Source organism: Neodiprion virginianus, chromosome 4 (genome assembly GCF_021901495.1).
Source record: "Neodiprion virginianus isolate iyNeoVirg1 chromosome 4, iyNeoVirg1.1, whole genome shotgun sequence".
In the NCBI taxonomy this organism is placed as follows: domain Eukaryota; kingdom Metazoa; phylum Arthropoda; class Insecta; order Hymenoptera; family Diprionidae; genus Neodiprion; species Neodiprion virginianus.
The window spans coordinates 23,331,618-23,355,164 of record NC_060880.1 but is presented as its reverse complement, the minus strand read 5'-3'; the positions used below and the strand labels follow the sequence as shown (position 1 = coordinate 23,355,164).

General features: G+C 36.0%; 1 protein-coding gene across 9 annotated transcripts in view; it reads left to right on the top strand.

Moving 5' to 3' along the window:
• Nucleotides 1–23,342, top strand: part of LOC124303292 (maternal protein pumilio) — a 107,193-nt gene extending 83,851 nt beyond the window's left edge. For 8 of the 9 annotated variants that reach the window (XM_046760349.1, XM_046760347.1, XM_046760346.1 and 5 more), the window contains 9 exons: nt 7,577–7,957; nt 8,530–8,770; nt 10,816–10,977; nt 11,178–11,297; nt 11,629–11,923; nt 12,023–12,263; nt 12,539–12,929; nt 13,211–13,379; nt 14,825–23,342. In XM_046760349.1, coding sequence (XP_046616305.1) covers nt 7,577–7,957; nt 8,530–8,770; nt 10,816–10,977; nt 11,178–11,297; nt 11,629–11,923; nt 12,023–12,263; nt 12,539–12,929; nt 13,211–13,379; nt 14,825–15,140 — 2,316 coding nt within the window. In that variant the 3' untranslated portion in view covers nt 15,141–23,342. The remainder of the gene's footprint in view (nt 1–7,576; nt 7,958–8,529; nt 8,771–10,815; nt 10,978–11,177; nt 11,298–11,628; nt 11,924–12,022; nt 12,264–12,538; nt 12,930–13,210; nt 13,380–14,824) is intronic. The other variant, XM_046760348.1, reaches the window with a different exon arrangement.
• The last annotated feature ends 205 nt before the right edge of the window (nt 23,343–23,547 follow it).

The following is a 23,547-nucleotide window of genomic DNA, read 5'->3' as shown; positions in this document are numbered from 1 at the left end:
CACTTTTCCAGTGCTTCTAACATTTCAATATGATTTTTTTTTTTTTTTTTTTATCAATTACGCAAAACAGCTATAAATTAGCGGTAACTAAACTCTCAACACGCCGAACAGAAGAGATCGTTGGTCTGTTGACGCTTAGTTTAAATATAGGTTAATCTTTGGTCATATATTTGAATTCATACTCTAATTGAGTCAAATGTTCGGAGGCTTGATTTGACGTAAATACGTGACGTAACATCAATTTGAAAGACTTGTGTAGATATTGTTGACATCGTCACAAATGAGTTCCAGCAGCGTAGAAGTGAGGGAAACTTTAACATGTACGTGTATCACATCATTGTTAGCGAGAACGCCCTTCCTCCGCAACTCTTGAGAGAGAGTGAGAGAGAGAGAGCCTGCGAACCACGTCGGTGACCATCGTGCGACGATGACCCTTTCCGCTCGTATCTCCAACAGGAAAGTAGAGGGAAGTTCTTATATATGAACCGATGTCCTCGTTGCTATTGCCCGAGCGATACTCGGGCATCTGATAGGGGCAGCGGTTAAATGATCCGGATGAGAATAGAGCGAATATAGAAGCCTTTAGAGGTTTAGGACGGGACTGGACAAACAAAACACACGACGGCAGGTATAACGCACCGGGAGTGACAGAGTAAAGGCAAACAACCGGCACGCGATAACGGGTCCAATAAAATCACCCTGCGGATGGTTTTGCGGGTACGTGGCGGGCTGCGTTAAGGGGGTGGTGGGAGGGCGTACCTACGCGCTATATCACTGTCCTAATAAAACAAATTGACGGTTTCACTTCGTCACCCTCGCGATTGTTAGCAGTGCCCGCGAGAGACACCCTGACTGACAAATGAGAAACCGAGGAGGGAAAGAATATGCTGCACCCTTGCTTTACGTAACAGCGAATAAAAGGAGCCCCTTTAACGCTGATCCTGAAGGGAGTCGGTATCGAGGACGAATGTCTCGTGGGTCGCGGGGGTGAAGATAAGATGATCGGGAGACTGCGGATAGACGGCGAGATTTGTTACGCGAGGAGACGTTACCTACGCTTGTCGAGGTGACGGCTCGTTCTTTTGACGTTTGACGGGAATCGCGGGGGTTGCTGGGTATTATTATAGTCTATGAAAATGAGGCGCGGCTGACGAAGCGGGACGGCAGGGGTTCGAGCCCGGACCCCATTACCATCGTCGCTGTAGCTGCCGCGCCCTAAAGGCCATCCGATAATAAAATCTTTCGTCATTTCGTTAAAAGCCACCCCCGTGCAGCGTGTAAGGTGCGGCCACACGCGATTACCTGGGGGCGCGACTTCTTTGTCAAACCAACCCCTAGGCGAATTTCATATCTATCTCTCGCGGGATGAGAGGGAACGAATTAGGTATTCGTTTAATTGAATTCTCAAACTAGGCTATTTCTATTTACGTCGGTGCACAGGGTGTCCAGCAACCGGGAATTCGCGCTGGAATTGCCGTTTTTACATTCACCATCTGAAGAAACAGTTTTTAAAAATAAACTGTCACAATGTCGAATTTTATAGAACGTGAAAATAGATTTTTCAGAATTTTTTTAATACGCGAAAAGTCGAAACGTAGAAAAGTCGACGTGTAGAAAGGTTAAAGTACAGAAAGTTATAATGTGAAATTTTCACAACGAATAAGAATACAAAAGCATTTTCAGACGGTTCTACATTCTGATTTTCTACACTTTACGTTTCGTTTTGACTTTTACCCTTTTTTCTGATTTTTCTACATTTTCCACTTCACCCGAATTCATCAGTTCTACACGACGTCGAATACGATGTTGTTCAACGCTGATTGTATCACGATAACGCACGAACGTCGTAGAAATCATTATTTACAAATATACGGGAGTTTTTAAAAAAATAACCGGGAATATACGAGAATTTTTAATTCTGATACCGTTGGACACCCTGGTATACATTTTCGCTAATATCACGAGATATGCCGCGGTATCAGATACGTTACGAATTGGAAAATATCGAACGTTACTCATTTATAAAGTATCTCGTAATTTTTAACATCTTGAATGTCTATTCGTGTAAAACTACCTTTCAATACGAATCAAGCTCCAGTCACTTGAAATTCAGTGCCATGCAAGAATCTGGTTAGAGCTCTAAAGTGTTTGTATTGCGAAAAGACGCCTTAGTCACTCACGAGGATCATGCCTACGATCAATGACGACACGTCGGAAATTCTAAACGTAAAAAAAGATGTATGTTAACATTAGTTCGTTACGACATCATGACGAACTTTGCTCCCCCTTCCTCAATTTTGCCAGCAATATTAAATTGCGTATTGTAATTGTCGCAGTACCGTTTCCATTGATTATCTCGGTATTTTTTGGAAGTCACTCGTGTAGACTCTTTCCGAAATACGCTATTGAGTGTTATCGGAATCCTTGACCGTCCCCAGAAATCGGATAAGAGTACCTAACGAAATTTTCACATGACCAGAAAACATTTGCCAAAGTCATTAGGGTTTGAAAGAAAAATTTTATTCCCATAGAAAAGATAGTATGTCCGTAAAAAAAATATTTCCTTCGTTGTGGTTGATCGACGGTCGAGTTTCGACAGCGTTAGATTTGTGACCTTATACACCCGAATAAGTTGAAGTGAGTTTCTGGTTTGGGCTTTTAATTAATAAAACTTGGGCAATTTGTAATAATTTGCAAAGCCAAGTTGAGCTACTAATTCAACCAGCAACGTATAACTGTACAGTAAATGCGTGTTCTGATTACCGTGCGTGATATTTGTGACTTTTTTATTTTTATTTTCTTCTTCATTCTCTCTACCTGGCCTCAAGTTTTAATGAAACTAAAAGTAGTTTTTGCCATAGAATTTCATCAACTCTAATGTTCTTACTTTTGCACGTATATATACGAGGTGTGTTCAAACAATAACGTGAATTTTGTCATTTTGCGTATTGCAGTAGTCCGATTCGCAAGATTTTTTCGCTGTTTTGTTGGTAAATTGTTTGAAAAATTGCTACACTGTGATAGCCATATTGGATATTTAGTCTATTGTCGGCTCTCAAAAAGATTACATATGTTTTGGTAGGATCGGCGATTTTGCAAATGAAACAGAGAATTTGTATTAAATTTTGCTATAAGAATTTCATTGGTTGTTCTTGACCTTTTGGCCGAAACAACACTGCAATGATACCCCAGCCTCCATATTTGCCAGACATGGTTTCGTGTGACTTTTTTCTGTTCCAAAAAATAAAGAAAATCTTAAAGGGTCGTTGTTTTTAATTTTTTTTTTTTTTTTTTTTTTGCGCACCTCGTATTTAGAAACAAATCGAAAGGTAATGTTTTATTTTTCCTTCGAACCCAGATATCTGGGTTTTACCTCACACGTATCAATGTAAGTGATGATAATGACGTGCGCATGCCACCGTAATTTTTGTCGCCAAGAGAAAAAAGAAAAAAAAAAATTAATGAATAAATAAATGAAAGCAAAATGAAAAAGCTTGAAGTTGTGGCAGGTACTCGGTGTGACAAGATAAACCGAGTAAACGCGACGTAAAAATTTTAACACTACGTGTGTGTCGTGTGTACGTATCTAGAAAGTTTAACCGGGCTTGAAAACTAGATCAAAGCGCAGCTCGAGACTGGCAAGTGAACGGCTTATTCGTGTAGACCGCTTCCTCTTATACCTACGTCGTACTACCGAACGTTCAGACGTTTTTATTCTAGCCGTATTCAGTGCTAAAGAACTTGGAAAACAAGCTGAAAAAGCTCCTCCCTTGCAACCACACGGGCCGCAGTATTAAAAGACCTTGCACCATGAGTTTAAGATACGTGGGACGTACAGTCTGGTCGAAAAAGTGTTGATACGAAAACGTGATAAAGTAAAAGGTGTGGAAGGTGTCACTGAAGCCAATTGGTTTTTACATCTAACCAAAAATGTTCTCGTCCGACACGAAAATTATTTTAGAAAACTGAAGTTAAACTGAAAACATGTCATTTTATATTAACAACGTCAAGAAATCAATATTTTTACCAATTTTTTTTTTTTTTTTCCGTTTGGTCTTGAATGATCCATCACGCTTATATTATTCAAAAATTAATTCCTCCGTACATCGTTTAACTTGAATTTTAGGCAATAATAATGTACTGCTTGATAAATTGTAAGTTTATTATCTGTAAATTATAATTGTTGTATATATGGAATTTTTTCTTCACCGACCTACGAGCTGTAAAAGAAAATCATCCTAGAACATTTTTACAGAATTCATTTACGAATAAAATAAGCTGTATTGTTCATTTGGAACCTGACGAACTGAACGAATTTTTCAGTGCAAAATAGCAGAATAACGCGATTTCTCTGACTCGATTAATAACACAACGTGTTTACACTTGAAATTCAGTGTGTAGTATTATTTGTGCGTCATAGAATTTCTGAACTATATTCAAATCGGTAGATTACAGTTGCACTTTTCAAACTTTTACATTATATATAGTTATACTTTTATAGGTTTTTTGTTTTGACATATTTTTAACCTGTTTCTATGTCCCGTACATCCTTGTCATGAATAAATTCCATACTCACGTTGTCGGTCATTTTTCATGAACTCACTATGTAGACTAGCGACATGAACAAGGATTCAGAATTCTTAAATTTCACCTCAATTGAAATCGCAATGACGTAACGATAATTTGCGAGCCAAATTTTTCAGTTATTCTACGATTCTAAAGCACTTCCCGTCTCGATTTTCGATTTCACGAATCTCCCGTTTCTCAGGAGAAAAAGCCTCCACCGCAAGAGCAACGGTAATTGAAGTAAAAAATTAATTTCCTACGAACAGTAATCATCAACTGCCGATGACCGGTATCATGGAATGAGTTTGAAAAAACGCAAGGCCGTTTATCCACCTTACTAACTTTCTCCGTTGGTTTGAAGTGACCGAGTCCTTTCCAGAAAAACAATACCAGCGTGACAATGAACAATCGTGCACCGGTCCCTTTAAAGTCGAAAGGTCCGGACCCACGAAGAGCGGTAAAGTTTTTGAAACGCCCTGTATTCGGTACACGTACCTCCGTATACCTATGCCAACGGTCCAACCAGGTGAACTAACGGTTCGCACTCGGTCTGCGGTTGAGTAACGGGCTTCGCGTCGCTATTAGTTGTACTTTTATTTCACGTCTCGAGGTCCTCGAGACACTTTATCATCGTTCGACATGGTGTTGATACTTCACCGCCTTGTACAAGTATCGCCAATGTTCTTTCGCGCAATCCCATTTCACACCGGTTGCAGTACTTTGACTGCCGGTTCGTCCGTCTATCAGGATTTAGCATCGGTACGCACGAGTTAGGTGAAAGTAGGTGCGTATGTACCTCTCAACGAGTCAAGTACCCCGGGTTCGGTAACGATGTCATCGCTCGCACTTGATAAATGTGTCGTTGAATTTTGACAAAGTTCCGAACACCTCTTTCTGACTACCGTTCGTGCAGGAAACGTGAAACCAGGAACTTGGTTATCATTCGAACGGGTGAATACTACACTATAAAAAACAGTGATTGTAAAATTGTCTCACGTTGGCCGGTATGGACTGCTATAGAACAATTATAATTACAGTAAGTTCGGAAATTCAAGATCAAGATAGCGTTGGGTTGAGACCAAATTATAATGCGTAGAAATCCATGCCGCATTACTTTTACAGCGAGTTGATTTCCTGTGCCTCGAAACACTCGTCACTCCTTCTTCCTTACCCACCTTGAAGGTCTTCCTCAATCGGTTTATCGCTCATCTTTTGCTGCGTGTTCACGGTGCATGCGGAATTACGCGTACTGTGAAAGCAGCGTGTATCGCGTTCGCGGAGGAAGAAAGGATAGGATAGGATAGGTAGCTAGGCAAGCAGGCAGTCAGGCAGGCATATCCCTCGTCACTCCTCGCAACGATGCGATGGTGAATTTGTACGGTGGTACCGCAATTGCGAGGATGGCGCAACCAACCACCACGGATTGTCGGGGAAGGTGAACGTACGATGGGGGTCGTTGACCTTGCCCGGTGCCTCTGCCCCTCTCGGTGTCCCCTTCGTTTCGTTCCTCCGCCACTCGACTCTTCTTCCGGCATCGCGGAAACTTCTGAAAATTCTACGTTGCCTCAGAAGAAACTTCGTCGCTGCTGAGCTTTTTCTCACTTCTCACTCCATTTTCTTTAATTTTTTTCATTCGAGAAGGAGAGAGACTGAATTCGCGATGAACGTCGGGGAGGCATCATCCTGAAAAAGAAAGGAGACGACTCTCTTCTTGATTTCGTATTTTGTTGCGTTCTTACGTAACAATTCCTTTTTTACATTTTACTTTTTAGTATTTTCTTTTCCTTCTTTTTTTTTTATCACCTCTTGTCCCTACCTTCGACATGCTGCTGCTCGTGGTTTTCTAGTGCAGCTCGCACAGACTACTCGTGTTTATCGTCGTGATTACAGTTTCGGTGCAGTACTTTTCTTTTAGCTTACTCTTCACCTTTTAGGAAATTACATGGCTACGGGTACTTTCGAATTTTTACTGTTTTGAGCCAAAGTTCCGACTTTCCTGTGTGACGCCTTATTTTAATCGAGGATAGAAGTTATGATGCTGTTTAGTTTGGTTCTTAATTCAGCTTCGTCTCAAAAGTAGATGATGAATCTTTTGGCGATTAAATTCCATATTTGCACATTTACCTAACTAATCATTCATTAAGCTATATAGTACTTCTAAGCTATCAGCAAATATTCACTTCTGTAGGGGTTTGTAATTCTAGATTTATAAGATCCTATTTTCTATCTGTTAACCATTACAGAATAAAATTGCCTTTTTTTCAAACGGAAATTCACGCAACATACGTGATATTTGACGAGTAGTAATTGAGATCTGGTTATTACTATACCAATAACAGTGCGTCAAGCTCAATATTTGATAGGAAATAACAAGTTCCAGGGGTTGAAGCCCGAAAGAAAATATGCTGTACAAAAAATTACTGTCACAAACTTGTAAATTACTTAATTAATTGGACGTGAAACACGTTGATACGATGAAGGGTAAAAATTCTCTGTGTAGTGCAGCGATAAGTGAATTTGATTGAGTTTCAGAAAACTCTATCCCATATTGAAATCCACATCATTCTATTTCGTATGCCATCTAGTTTTTTGGGACTAAGTATCAACATTTTTGCTGTAATAGCAGATCAATTGGGTTATGCATTTGCGGGTAAATCACATATCTTGTTGAGCTGACTGAATGGCGACAACTAATTGTAAATGCTCATCTTTCCCAGACAGACAAGCGTAAACAACAAACCTTGTTCATGTTACCAAATCAGTTTTCAAGAAACTTACTAGCGGAAAACCTTCAGTCTCTTTTGTAGACAAAAAAAAAAAGACTTTGAATTTACCAAATATGCAGAAATGCAGATTTAACCGTACAGTGTTGACAACAACTTTTTATATCGTTTTTTGTTGTATCAAATAACATTTATTTGAAAAATTTAATAAGTATTATTATATGTTCAATACTATGAGTAACCGATGGAACAAACTAAAGATTGTTTTCTCTCATTTATCTTTCCAGCAACTCTTCCGCAGCCAACAACAAGCGGCGACACCCCAACAACTTCAGCTGCTACAACAGCAGCAGCAGCAACAACAGCAGCAACAATACTTGGCAGCATCTCAAGCGCAACAGCAGCAACAACAACAGCAAAATTTCCCAACTGCTCCTTACGCAGTAATCAGTGGGCAGGAGCCTTACGTAGGGGCATTGATCACTGGAGCACCACCTGTTGTTCCCCAGTATTATGGAGTCGCACCTTGGGTCTATCCAGCAGGTCTCCTGCCACAAGCTCCGCCACAAGCCGCTGCTCCACCACCTCCTAGGAGACCCTTGACACCCTCTTCGGCTGCTGCAGCTGCTGTCGCTGCTCAGGACACTGCAAACAACTTGGCTCAAACGGTCAGTAGTACGAAAATTTTCTTGTCTTGACAGACGTGAGTATTATCATGACCAAAGTGAACGCCATTAAAGTGAACTATGTTAGTATGAATTATGTGGATGGTTTTTTTTTTTTTTTTTGACACCTCGCGATGTCATCATTGTTAAAGTCGATAGTACTGACTTACTATTTTATTGAATTTCACTATTTCAGTAATGAGTTTTGTCACGCTACTGATACTCTTTCATACTAACTGGACAGTAGTAATCATTTTTTGTAAGGGAGAGTTCATGGCTAGTCGCTGCTTAGCGCTTTTAACCATCAACGGTAATTGGATTTTAGGCATGATACATAGAAAAGCCCCAAATTAAAATGGCTTGAAGTTTTTGTTGGGCAATAAACATATTGTGGTAAATTTCGCAAGCTACTTTTTAATCAGTCTTCAAATTGTTTGTTTGATGAATATATTTTTATCATTTTTCCGAGCAAATTTTTACTCCTAAACCTGCGCTTACAATGATAATGTAACCAGTTCTAAATAGAAATACCAAGTTATTGCTACAGTAACAAAGGACCGATGGATGAATTTCAGGTTCAAGGACAGTATCAGGTGATACCTGCTTACTACGATCAAAATGGATCAATTGTTATGGGAGGCGTTCGCGGACTGGGATCAGCTGCAACTCCAATGAGATTAGTCAGTCCAGCACCTGTTCTTGTTAACAGAGCACCATCTCAACCTCAGCCAGGTCCTCCGGCGCCTCCACCGCCTAGTCTATATTCACAACCAACTCCAACATCGCATAGCAATGCAACACCTGGAGAGTGTTTAGGTGAGCAAAACGGTATTAGGATTCATAAAAGTCGTGACCTTTTGAAGAGGATGTTGAAAATCGTTACTCTCTTTCGCCAAGTGCTTTAAACGCGCTATTAATTTTTCGTACGTTAATAACTTTACTGAAAATTACCAATCATCCACAGTCTTTCGGTTATTCAATTACCACTGAACATTCTATGGACACTCAAACAAAGACGATGCAAATTTTTGATAAGTATTATTATTTTGAGTTTGCATGAAGAACCTGTTTAACCTGTAATTTGAGCTAAATCAAATGATAAATTCAGTTTATGGATGAAATAAATTCAGTAAACGAATTCGAAAAATTTTGGGACATGCAATGAGAACGCGTGTAAAGCACCACCTTAAAAATAGACAAAAATATTGAAACAACCTGATTGTACAGTGGAAGTGGTCAGGGTATGTAAAGCAGCCGCGTCAAATGCGCACCATGCAATTCTTTTTTTTACTGTATAAAATGCCTCATAATTGTCCTCCACAATCCTAACTCCTCTCAATGGCTCCTTGTTTTTTTTTTTTTTTTTTGTGTTTTTTTTTTTAGATAAATCGTCCGCTCACCTTATGTCTGATTATGAAACTCGTTACATTCCTTAAGAAAAATATTCACTTTGTGTTTACTTCTGCCAGTCTGCATTTCCGCTTTCCATTTGATTCGTTTACATCTTTTTTTTAGGTTCTTCAATCATTTTCACACATTGATCGGAAAGTACATTACTCGTTTCACTCACTACATTTTTATTGAAAGTATATTGACTATTATTTTGAATGCATTTGCCGTAATTGAAGTAGCTCAGGCTGGAGGAAATACAGAATTTAATTCCACGGTCGAGATGACTACAAGAGTAATAAACTATAATTCCTAGATAACTTTGCCATTGACATTGACATGGGCATCCTCTTCAGTCAAGCTCATACTGCATACATTCATAAAATCCTTAAACATTATTTGAAATCTATTCTTAATTTTTATTTATAGCATCAATTCAGTTTACACGTTATTGCTTGGCTATGTTTGTCCTAATTCTTCCACTTACCGAAATGAAATATTAAACATTCCTTTGATCCTGGGATCCGTACATCATGTGTAGTAAAGTCGTTATAACCTGGTGCCAAATGTTAATTTACTATTGTTCACCGATTCGTCAATGTTCATCGTAATCAAATCATCAAAACTTTGTCTCATTATTTCATTTCCCCCCATCCACTTGAGGTTTTTGTATAATTATTTGTTAGCTATGTATATGTGTCAGGGAAGTTTATTTGGTATTCTTCTTTATATATCATGTGGTTTGATTTCTTATTCAGAATTAAAATTAAATTTATAAATCACCTAACACATGATGTTCAAAGTGTCTTCACATGACACAAGATATTTTATACATTTTCCGTGATGTTCATTTTGTCAATATGACCGATCTTAACTCCGTGTACATAAACCACAGAAAATCACAACTGTCGTTGCTTCTGGATATATTTTAAAGGATATAAAAATTATTCAATGCTATGTTACTTGGTATCCAGGCATCTTGAAATTTTGAAGATTTTGAATAAATATCCAGATATTCGCCTAGTTTTAATTTTACGTAAGAAGAATACCTTGAACATTCTACTTGCGTCATGGAAATTCGTCAAAAAATTTTCTATCATTCTCTTTCATGCTTCTAGTTTTTCATAATTTTCGGCGATTAATTTGTACACTCTGACAAGTGAGTACGATTGGTGAATACTTAAAATTTTTAGACATCCTCACTATATACCATCCAAATATCGAACTCAATTTCTAACAAGAATCAAACTACACACTATTGGTTTCGTGCATAAGAGTTAACAGAAAAAATAGTAATTTTGATGTGTATATATACATGTACATACATATATTGACACGCACGCCCTGTATTAATAACATTGTGTCTAATGTAAATTCGGTGCTGAAATAGCTAATAACAGGTAGCAGGTTGGTAACGTTGCTAATTAATTAGTGAACTAAGAATGCGTGTGGTCTGGGGGCTTTTGGTGCAGGTCTGGCGTGCAGTGCAGCAGCTGCAGTGGTTCAAGCACAAGCAGTTGCCGTGCAACAAGCACAACAACAAGGCTCTGGATTAGCTGCTGGCTTAGCAGCACTAGGGTATGGTGGATCCCCGCTAGGTGCGCTGGGGTCTCCCGCCCAACTACAGAGTACAGGTATGGCTGCATTTACAGACAGAAAACGGATTAGGGCTGCATGGTGATTTCAATTTTCACAATCAATGTTCTCCCATCGGACACGCCCATTTGCACATTTTCCACCATTTATATTCCCAAAAACTATATGGCTGCATTTTTGTGTATTCGATATGTTGGACGATGTCAGATAATAGAAACCTATCACCGTTTGTTCATAGGATTAGGTCTTGGAGCTTCATCTACTGGGAGAAGGGATTCTTTTGATAGAAACACGTCAGCCTTCAGTCCAAGTCTCGAATACAGTAGAGCTAAATGGCCTCAAAGCTACGGCGCACTTGGTAAATAAATTATTAACTACTTGTTATCATCTACTCTTTAATCATGTTCTAAAGTCATTATTCATGTTCGGCGTTCTTGTATCATCCAGATTTTTGTTCGATATATTAAACTGCAAATATGTGTAAATTATCTTACCATTGAATAATGAATGATGTAATGTTTCTATGAAAAACTGTGGCTTATCATCTGAAGTGATTTTACGATTTTTATCAATCAAACGGGAACTCCACTTGATGTTGATTTAATTTAGTTAGTTTTTTAGATGAATGTACAACAGAATGTTATCCATTGTAACACTTGACAACGACGATTATCATTTTATTTGCGTAGGAACAGTAACAGCATCGCCAAGTCCTCTAGGACTATCTTTGACGCCACCGCCGGCTCTTGGAGGTTCCTTGGGTGGATTGGTAGGAGGTGCAAGTCGTGTGTCTGCTGCCCCTGGTGCTGAGGCCAAGTTTAGGGCCAGCGCAGTTCCTGCTTTAACAGCTAACGGTGTTTTTGGATCTAGTAGCTCGCTCTTTCCAACTTTGGTAGGAAAACCTGGGCGCAGCGGAGCTACTGGAGTTGGAGATAAAGGTGCTGGCGGTCGTTCTCGTTTGCTTGAAGATTTCAGAAATAATCGGTAAGTTTTCCAACTAATTGTGCAAATCATGTTTTTCTGTTTACAATTATTCAGAATAAAGGTTTTAAATAAAATTTTATCATGCTTTGATCTTTGCAGGTTTCCGAGCTTGCAGTTGCGTGATTTAGCTAATCACATTGTGGAATTCAGCCAAGACCAACATGGCTCAAGATTCATTCAGCAAAAACTAGAACGAGCATCTGCTGCCGAGAAGCAGCTAGTATTTCAAGAAATTTTGGCATCAGCCTATTCCCTGATGACTGATGTATTCGGAAATTATGTTATTCAAAAGTTTTTCGAATTTGGTACACCCGAACAAAAATCTACTCTTGCCCAAAAGGTGAATAATAAAGTCTTATACTTACACGTTCGCCAATTTTTTCGTAGAATATGTCTTCATTCTAAACTGATGCCCATGAATCTAACAAACTATCGATAACAAATATGAGAAGTGAATAAAGTGTCTCGAACTCCATGATGATAAATATGCGTGTCAGCTGACCGTCTCGGATGATTATTCACAAGGAAAAAATCTGAAACTCATAAAGTCAATAAATTGTCTCACAATTTACTCATTCAGGAATATTCCGTGATATGTAATATTTGCATTTCCAGGTCCGTGGTCATGTGCTACCATTGGCATTACAAATGTACGGTTGCCGTGTTATTCAAAAGGCGTTGGAATCTATCGGCCCTGAGCAACAGCAAGAAATCGTACGCGAGTTGGATGGTCACGTTTTGAAATGTGTTAAGGATCAGAATGGAAATCACGTTGTTCAGAAATGTATCGAATGTGTCGAGCCTCGCGCTCTTCAATTCGTTATTGGAGCTTTTGCTGGACAGGTATACTCCTTGAGTACTCATCCTTACGGGTGCAGGGTCATTCAGCGGATCCTCGAGCATTGTACTCCTGAGCAAACCCAAGGGATCTTACAAGAACTACACTCTGCTACGGATCAACTTATTCAGGATCAGTACGGGAATTACGTTATCCAACACGTACTTGGTTAGTACTTGTTTAAAAATGTTTCTTCAACCCTGGAAAACTGTCATGAACCTTAAAATGCCAAATTCTATGAATATCTTGGTGAAATAATTTAAATATTTGTGGATATGGTTTTTGTGAAACGGCTTTGCAACTCACATTTTCTCATCGAAAGATCTGAGCGAAATTTCGAATAAATTTATGGTAGCAAGCTGATGTAATTTCTATAAATTTGAAGTGAGTATTTAGAAATCTATAATCAGTGAATTCAGTAATGATTTTTGTTTCGGTGCTTATTACAGAACATGGAAAACCAGAAGATAAAGCTCAGTTGATTGAAAGTGTTCGAGGAAAAGTGTTGGCATTATCTCAACATAAGTTTGCCAGTAATGTGGTGGAAAAGTGTGTAACACATGCTACAAGACAAGAGCGAGCCGTGCTAATAGAAGAAGTTTGCGGCTTTAATGACAAGTGAGTTACTTTAATTTTTCATCGTGAAAAACATTTCGAGAACCACACAATGCTTTTGAATATCGCAGTACGAACAATCACGTGACTAAGATCAGGGGTTACTTATTTACTCTCAAAATCAGTGTTTTACAAAGTAATGAGTATTATTATCTACAAAGTTAAATCCTGTACAAATTTATCTGAAGAAGATGAAAGTATAGGTATATGTTTTTATATTTGTAAATTGACAATTACTAGGGCTGTGCGGGTTTTCCGAAATCTCGGGAAATAAAGTTCGGGTTTGAGACAGGTTTGTATCGGATCGGGTTTTTGGCGATCCCGGAATGGTTGGAAAACCCATGATTTTCGGGAAACCGAAAATTTTGGAAAAAGCTTAATGTTAGGCAACCTGACTTCCTTAATATTTATAATATTGAACAAATACCAAATACTAAATGCTGATAGTGAATAGTATATCTAAATGACATCAATATTTTCAGTAAAACGCATATCATCTTTCATCGGGACATCCGGCAATCCAGAAAATTTTGAAAGAATTGATATTTTCCAGAATTCCGAGATTTTTATGAAGCCCCAGATTTTTATGAATCCCGATGTTTTCAGGACTCCCGGATTTACGTGAATACCAAAGTTTTCGGGATTTTCGAGAATCCCGAAAATTCCAAGATTACCCGACCACAAACTAATAGATTTTTCCCGACCCGGCCCGACTCGAAGAATTCTGGTACCCGCACAGCGCTAATAATTACCAATGGTTTACAACAGAATCTTAATCCTTCTGTGGAATAGTAACTTTTAGATTTGCGCATTACCGAAAAGACTTTAGCGTGATGTAAGAATCTGATTTTCAATAGGGAACCTGCATGCAACTGCAACGCCACCGTTCTATTCGTTTCAATTATTCAAAATGATTGTAGTGGTCGAACTTTGCGCAACTTAATAGGAAAAAATAGTATACGATACTATTTCTGGCGTTAATATGGCTCGTAAAAAAAAACTGTCTTGGAGAATTCATTATTTTTCATTCTACTTTCGAATAAAATTAAAATTAAAAAAACATGCAAGTTCCCTATTCTAAGTAATCTTTATGCGCTGCTAAGAAAAATAATGGTCTTTTGTTACACATCAATTTTGTTCACTTCAACGTATATTGGCACGATAGTTAGATGAAATTGTTTGTATAGACTCCTAGTAGCTCGTTATTTTTATACGGGAAAAAAAACTAAGATGAACTTCAAATTCATCTTCATTACTAAGTGAGATGAACCGACTATCTAAGATGGTTATTTTAGATAATGTTACCTACATTGTTAATCTACAACATTGCTCGCAATTGTTCATGAACTTGAAATTGAAGTGAACAATCATTCACGACAGTTATAGTTGATAATTAATTGAAGATAAGTAGCATTAATGTGTTAAATATTATCTGTTTTTTGTTCTAGCGCTTTGAATGTTATGATGAAGGATCAGTATGCTAATTACGTTGTACAGAAGATGATTGACGTGGCAGAACCTGCCCAACGGAAGGTCTTAATGCACAAGATTCGGCCGCATCTTGGAAGCCTTCGCAAGTACACCTATGGAAAGCACATAATAGTGAAACTTGAAAAATTCTTTATGAAGACCGCATCTGCGATGGGTGTTACAACCCCGTCTGGCACCTCTACTGGAGCTGGAGATCTCGGGCCGATTGGTCCTCCAGCCTCCACTGCTGGTTCAGTTTCAACTCAGGCCCAACAACCTACTCAGGTTTTATAAATACGAAATGAATTCTTCGCACATCCATTCAACAATTTATTATCACGTGTCGAATAATATCTCGCTTAGCTTCAGTATTGTAAATCGAAAATCAAAATGTGTTTGTTATTTTTGTGAAAGCGTTACCAAATTGCCACCCTTGTTGCACATAAGTATGTATTACGTATTTCAAATTTGGTGTTAAAATGCCTAATTGATTTAGAGAATTTAATTCCGTATTAAATTACACGTTATTACATATCTTTGGTAAAATTTTCCTATTCACATTTCGATTTTCGAATTTTCGTACTCATGGCAGTCCGTTGTAAGCAAAGTATGAGATCCAGTCCATCTAATACAATGAATAACATTGCTGATTAATAATTCGCATTGTTGGAATATTGTTTGAGTATTAAGACTTGAGAATGCTTTCTGAAATCATTATTTCTTACGGATATATCTGCATTTGGTGGATGTTGTGTCGTTTTTTCCTCCTTGTTTTTAAAATAATGCTTGATCGATTATGTTTCGTTGAAGAAGAAAAAAACTGTACCGTGACTTTTCATGGATAATAAATAGTAGGGATACCAACCCAATACATACCCCGGTATGGCTGAGCTACAATAAAGCAATCCCGCTATATACGGGCGAGTATTGGGTGGTATATATATATATATATATGTATAATCATATATATATAATCATTCGTGGACAAGAGGTGTAAAAATCCAAGTTCACATTCGGTACAGAAAGAATATGAGCGATTCACACAGCAGCTGAGGCTGCTAATTGGTAATACAATGATAAACCTACCATTACAGTATTTAGGAGCAATCGCAATGTTGCTAAATACTGTGCTGTTTAGTTATTCTACACACAGATTGGCTGGATTCCACACATTGAATTTATTGATACCTATATTATAATATCCTCCAATCTTTCCCTCTTCTCTTTCAATTCCCCACCATCCACCCATGTTGAAGAGATACTAACGTTGAACTTAATCGGAGAAATCATTTTGGAGAAAAGATTGTGTAATAATTACGGAAGGTTTTGTACGTGAAACGTACTGTGCACAAAACCCCGATGGGTACAGGCATAAAAATCTTACGTTTTTGCAAATGTGTAGAGCTGGGATATGGTTGAAAACATGATTGAAAAAAAATCTATTTCACTATAGCGTGACGAAAAAAAAGAGTAAAAAAATATGACTTGAATAGAAAGTTGAAATGTCTAGACAGCTAGGGTAGACCATAGCGCTGCATGCATTTAATCAATGTAAGCGATGGGTAGAGTATATATAACATCTATGTTATGTATGTACACTGCCCGTGCAGGCGTAGTATTATTGTTATTCTCATACTGGTTTTAAAATATCCACTGATTGGTTTGTGACACGAGAAAAAAATTTGGTAGGATTAGAGCCAGCTGTTATTTAAAAAGCTAGCATAGCGTTTGACATGGGAGTGAAGTTGAAGCACCCCTTCGGCCCTAACCTGACCTGATCTGACTTTTGACCTACCCTCTAATTTAAATATTTATACGTGTAATACCGCCGTTTCATATTTTTTTTTTTATAATTAAAAAAAAGAAATAACTTACAAAAATATTTTCGCCAGTGAAAAAAAAAACCACGGGATATTCAAAAGATTTCTCTTCTCATTTCAGCACAGTTTTCTCTTGTCTTTTTTTTTTTTTTTTTTTTACCCCTCGATCAAAAAATCATGTTAGTAGACAAATTTTGTAAATTGTGATATAAATAATTATCAAATGTGTATAGGTATGCCCCATTTCCCAAAACTCCTCTCCTCCGCCCCGCGAAGAACCATAAATTCAGTAATAATTTTATTTCATCATCCCTTCCTTCCTTTTTAACGGACACTGTGAATATTATGTATTATAATAATTACTAATTAATTAAATTAAAAATATGATTTATGTTCTAATGTCAGCATCTACTATTCTGCCCCCACTTGTAAAATAAGTCAAATTTTTCGACCAAGAGACATCTTCAAACAGAAGGCAATTGCTTCTTTCTCCCAAAACCACTAAATCCGCCTTTCGCGTGGAATATTTGAATATAATTGAATTTACTTGTATATTGTATAAATGAAAATATTCGGCTAAAAAATCAACAATTCAGCTCGCACAACATGTGTGTATTCCCGCTGTCCCCATCCCCTTCCTCGTTCCGAGTGTATTATATGACTAATTAAGGTGCACTGCTCGAAATGCTCTTCTGAATTCGAGTTCGAGAGATAAGAAAAACAAATGAAAAGAAATTAGTGAACAAGTTGATTGGGGAAAACATGTACTTTCAATATTTTCGAATATTCATGATAAGGAAACACTACCTTTATTGAAATTTAAAAAGTTGGCGTGTTTTTTTTTCCCCTATCTATCTTCTTTTTTAATCTAAAACAATCGAAAAAGAAACAAAAAACGTACCCCGTGATGACATAAATATGGTAAATGATGCAATGTCGCACAACGTGTTATTTGTGTTATGGTGACACTTGTATTATGTAGCTATCATTTCGTACCATATCTCACACGTAAGTAGGTTGATGAAATGAAGAGTAGTGATAGGACTGAGGAATGCTCTGAAAATAGAATAAATGCAGCCCATTCTTACAATCTCATAATCATTATAGTGCATCCATGAAACATACGCGGAGTCGTTGTAAATCTATTAATCCTGATTTCTATTTATTGAAACAATTTTCTTTCGCGATATGAACAGAAAATGCAAGGAAAGCATGAATTTTTTTTTTATTAGATGATAAAAGTAATTTTAATTTATTCCAAATGAAAACGCGTTGTGGAATGGAAACTTGACACATGCGAGGTGCGCAGATTGTAAAATTTAAAATATTTCGTTTTTATAAGTATACAATAAAATGCAACAAGGAAAAATCCGGCAACCAACTCAATGCACCACGATTTTGTATTAAAAAAAAAAAAAAAAATTTGAAAAAAAATTTTGCGAATTTCTTTGTAAGATATTGTAAATAACGGTTAATTCGTGAAATTGAGAATTTCTCAGGTATGTACCCTACTCTTCTTTTGGGGAAATAGAGAGTAGCTATTCTTAAAAAAAAAGTATAACAAACCGATCAAATAAAATTAGCGTGGGTGGAGTAGTAGCCTTAGACATTGTATAACAAACTTTATTATTTTCCAACACTACCGACTATCGGCTTATACATTGAAAGATCCCTCAACTAAAATATCACCAGAAGAAGGCATTTCGAGACCTATGCATAACGAATTTAACGTCACACCACATCCGGACTGACAGACATTCCAGCAACCCCTCGTTGACAGGATTAATAACACACAAATTATAAATATATAAAAATATTAAAATGAACATATAATTATAGTATAAGGAATACGGTTCCTTCATCTGTAAATCACGCGTCATCTGTAAATTAAAAAAACGCATTTTTTATCGCATTATTATCTCGTCGGATTAAAAGAAAAGAAAAAAAAAAAAAAACCAACTGAAAATCGAATGCAAAATCTCTCTCATGTCTTATTACTAAGATTATTACTATTATGTTACTATAATTATTATTTGATTAATGCTTCTTTCTTTTAATTGTATTCATTATATGATGACTATTACTAATCACTAGGAATATGCTATATATATATATATATATATATACATATAGATAAGCAAACTGACATAACACATTATAAATATATGGTAATATAGACACCCTTGACTTTACTTAATGTTTAGTATCAACGTTAGTGAAAACATTAATATCTAATTGCTATATCTTTAACCTACTTAAGCTCCTTCAATTTATTAACATTTTTGATTATAAATAGTGTAAATTTTTTATATAGAGTGAAAAAAAAGAAAACATATTGACCGATAGCTCCAACCAGAGGCATGGTCATGTATAAAAACTGCATTTAATACACAGCCTTTCAATCTATTAATTATCTTTGTTATTTCATGCCTGGTTTACAAAGATACACTTCGTAAAAAGATGATAGTGATTCATACTTTGCTGGTAGATTTTACAGCAAGCATCCTTGTTTCAGATATATCTTGTTCAGATCCCTCACATTACTCAAATCACTCTGATGAATTTACAATCATTATTTATTATCCATGTGAATTGCAAACCACTGAAACATCAGCATCAGCTATCCCAGATTTCCTACCAATTCATGTGTGTTTGACAATCTGCTGCAGTTTTCTCATTACTAGTAATAACGATAATGATGAAGTAATTCATAGTCATGGTTTTATCCTAAGATAATTTTATTGATAAACTTTTACCATCTGTCTTACTTCTCGTTAATTAAAATCTCATTAGTGGTGAGTAGTAAAGAGATACCATCAAGTTTTAAGTGCGAAATTTTGTACCTTATACTAAACCGCGTAATTTGTGGATCAGGCATTTTTATTCTGGTGTCAAGATTTCGTTGCTATCGAAAAAAAAACTCCATGTCACTTTTTAATGAAGGAACAATGATTTACTAGACTTTGCAAACACCAAAACGAAAATTGATTAGTTGAATTTGCTGTACCGTAGTCAGCCACATCAACATACTTTGATTCTCTTAATGGCAGAGATATAGGCGCCTTTTGTGTGGCATGATTGTTCACTGTATAGTTTATAAATTATTTGTAATACTTGATATTCAAAAATTCATATATTTAGTTGGCTATATATATAAAGTTATATTTCACCCAGTGATTCATATACTGCAAAGTCTTCGCTTTTGTATTTGTAAATCTAGTAATTGTCGAAAACTTCTTGTACATTGTCATTCTAGCGTCATATGCATCTCACAGACATCTGCAAACTCGATTCACGCTTTTGGAAGAGGCTTTGCATATACAGATTAGAAATCTCACGTTCTAAACGCAACTGATGCCCCACAATTCATAAATCCTTACAGGCTAAACTGTTCTATTACATCCATAACAATTCGCTTCTCTTAATCACCAGTTTTTTAAAGCTAAATTAGTAATAACTTCAAAAATTATAAATTTACTCTCATTCTTTACTTATGCGTAATCGTGATACGGGCGGAAAACGTTCACCCGTTCTTACAGTAAAGCTTTTCTTAAAGTGGTGAAAGATAGGATGACAGTTTTTGTATTGAAATGGGATGTGTAGTTGTGAAAATGAACGTGTAACACTTTCTGCCCATGAATATAGTGATTCGCTTTGCGTAAGGTATTCATATTTTTTTTCTTTCACTGCACTAGATTCAGGATGGACAAAAAAAAACTGAAAATTGATGGTTTGTTACTGACTCTTTAATGTAATGGACGTTCTCATTTCAAGGAGTGTCGAACTCTTAAAATAATACTTTGAAATATTGAGTAGCATATAAATATTGATTATATATATAAATACATATATATATATATATATCTGTATATGTATATCTAACTTTAACCTATCGATATATAAAATAAGTACTATTTAAACATTGTAACAATTGTATATGATTTTACTACATGCTAATTGTATTATAACAGATCTGCGACCTCCCACTTGTAGACACCCACCGGTTTAAATTACCATGCCGCTGAACACAGTTGAGAAAAAAAAATCATAGTTTCTTTAAATCTTGAAAGTACGGGAATTGTGCGCCCTGATGTTAAGACTGATGTACAGTAGCGCGCTATTCTCCAAATTACTATATTTCAATACATAAAAAACAAAAATAAAACTCTCATTCTTAGAGGTAATTAAAAAAACACTGTACACTGGTTTAATGTATGCTGTTACAATAAATTACATTCTATAATATTTCATTCGAAATTGTAAGTTGATATGTAAATTACACTGCACTAACATACGCGTCAATTTAACAACGGCATAATATTTGCTAATTGCAAGTGTTATCCGCCATTTTTCAGTTTCAAATGTGCATTCTGCAAAAAGAATTAATATTTCTTTTAGAAAAATATTGGACCTTACAGGAACGAAATAAACGTCTTGAAAAATTGTTAGATATTATAGCAGCATACAATTACGGACCGGGAAGATTTAAAAGTGTAAGGTCGTTGAACGCAGTATATTTGAAATAGACAAGAATAAGTAGATAAGTGGGATGGACAGATACATGAAAAATTGAATAACTTGTATATTAGTGTATAGTATGTAGAAAGATTATGAAATAGCCACAAAAAAAAATCATTTTCGACAATGTTTTTTACAACAGGCAGTGTAGTGTGAGTAGAAATATGTCATTACATAACATTTTAAAACAAGCAATCAGAAACAGTACATTAAATGCACTATTAATTATCTGGCTCACATGGTAGGTCCATAAAGTTTGAACACCCAACAAAAATAGATAATGTCCAAAAGCATAAAGAAACTAGACGTTGCGAGATTAATGTTTTTACAAGATATAAATGCTAAAAAGTTAAACAACGCCATCCTTAAGTAATCATTTTTTCAGTTTGTCTTACTTTTTTTTTGTTTCCTATCTTTCGGTCTTTCACTCATTTATATTTTCTTGTTTTTGACACTAATTGGTAGAATGAAGTGTACAGGAGGACAAGAGTGTTGGATGAAATTTTTCAAAGTAATACAGAAGAATAATCGAGTTGATTTTCTAATACATGAGACCTGAAAAAAAACAGATTTGGAAAAAGTTTAAGAATCCGATGTTTGTATATCCAATTCGACAAACTATTAACACTCTTAATGCGGAAGGTGCATACTCAAGTGTAACACTGGCATGCAATCAAATATTCTTTTCCTGTACATTCTTGGATAGTGTTGGAGTGTTTCTACTACGATTTGGTCATATTTAAGTTATTTTGTCATTATTATTCAATATTATTTACTGTGTTACTTAGCAGCAAGGCCTAGGCATACTTTTCATGTTGTGTCATTGGCGCATTCAGTGATGAATAACTTTCTTTCAATTATTTGTTCTTTCTTTTCAATTTTGTTCATTAAAGTTGCAACTGCATTTAACTCGGAAGACTTCAAGAAGTTACAGTCTTATCAGTTACCCTTTAAAGTCATTTAGTGCTGCGGGCTTCAGGGAAGCATTCTAAAAAATCACCTCTGATAATTATTGAAGATATAAATAATTCATTAATCAAGTTATAAATACTTCAGCATAGTTTTAAATAACGTTTGTTGCACTACGAAGGCAGATTGCGATGTAGATGCAGTTAATTAATCGTTATAATTATTAATTATGTCGTGTTTCATCGCTTGAGTTAAGTTCTTTTTTGTACGCAATGAGTACCTATCTTAGATCCTATTTATTCTCCTATTCGCCATTCAGCTCAAAACTAATTGCACGCAGGATAGTTCACATTGAAAAATCTGAATAAGGAACGTTACTATGTATATACTAAATTTCACTTAATATTTTACTTCAAAATAACCGAAAAAGAGTAAACCAATTTTTAAAAAGCTTCTGAAAATTAATGGATCATTATATTCACAAGATCAATGCGATCAGTTTACAGAACTTATTTCTTTTTAAATATTCTGAAAGTACATCGATAGTTAAATTGAAGAATTGAATTGGCATCTGATTTGTGCTTATCTAAAATCTTCTAAACTTTGATTCACATTTTTGGAACAGCAGAAGAATTCTATGCCAGAATCAACTACCCATATTTGTAGTCGTGGGTAGATGAAAAAAATGTTCCTAATAATTATCTGGTATTAGAGTATCTGAGTGCCTAATAAGTAATATTTCATTGAGAGATAAATTTTGTATATCCATAGAAACACTTCTAGAATTCGGTTCAAGTTCAATAACACACATGGTATAGTCGTGCTAGTTTGTTTTAATTCTAGCAGCATTTCATTCATAGCTACACACATGCTAAACACCTTGCATACACACACAGACACATACACGTAAACATGCGTATTTTAAAAAATGGTAATGAATTAACGGTAATCTAAATGTAACATGTATATGATGGTTGTACAAATGTAACATTTTTTTCCATTGTGTATGATGAAGTTTTGGAGATTTAAAAAAAAACGAAGCAAAAAGTAACAAACAAAGAAACGGAATGTGTAGTTGGGAAAAAGACGCATGTGCGATAATCCACATTGTTTCGACAACAGATCGATCCATTGATTTAAACCGCAAGTGATTTACCGATAAATATAATTACTCTTAATTATTAATGAAATACCATTTCTGTAATAACATTATGATATAAAACCATACATTGAATGGGAATTACTCACATCTTTTGACTTTAATTTTCACCTCTTATCCTTAAGGCTATTATCATTTACTTTTTTTGTAAAACAAGTCCAATATCCATTGCAGTTCTGTATAAACAGTGGATGAACTGTAAGACACATTTTTTATTAGTGAAATGACCGCTCCGAGTTACATGATTGTATTTTTGTATATTTTATTATTTATTTCCTAATCTTTGACATGTATA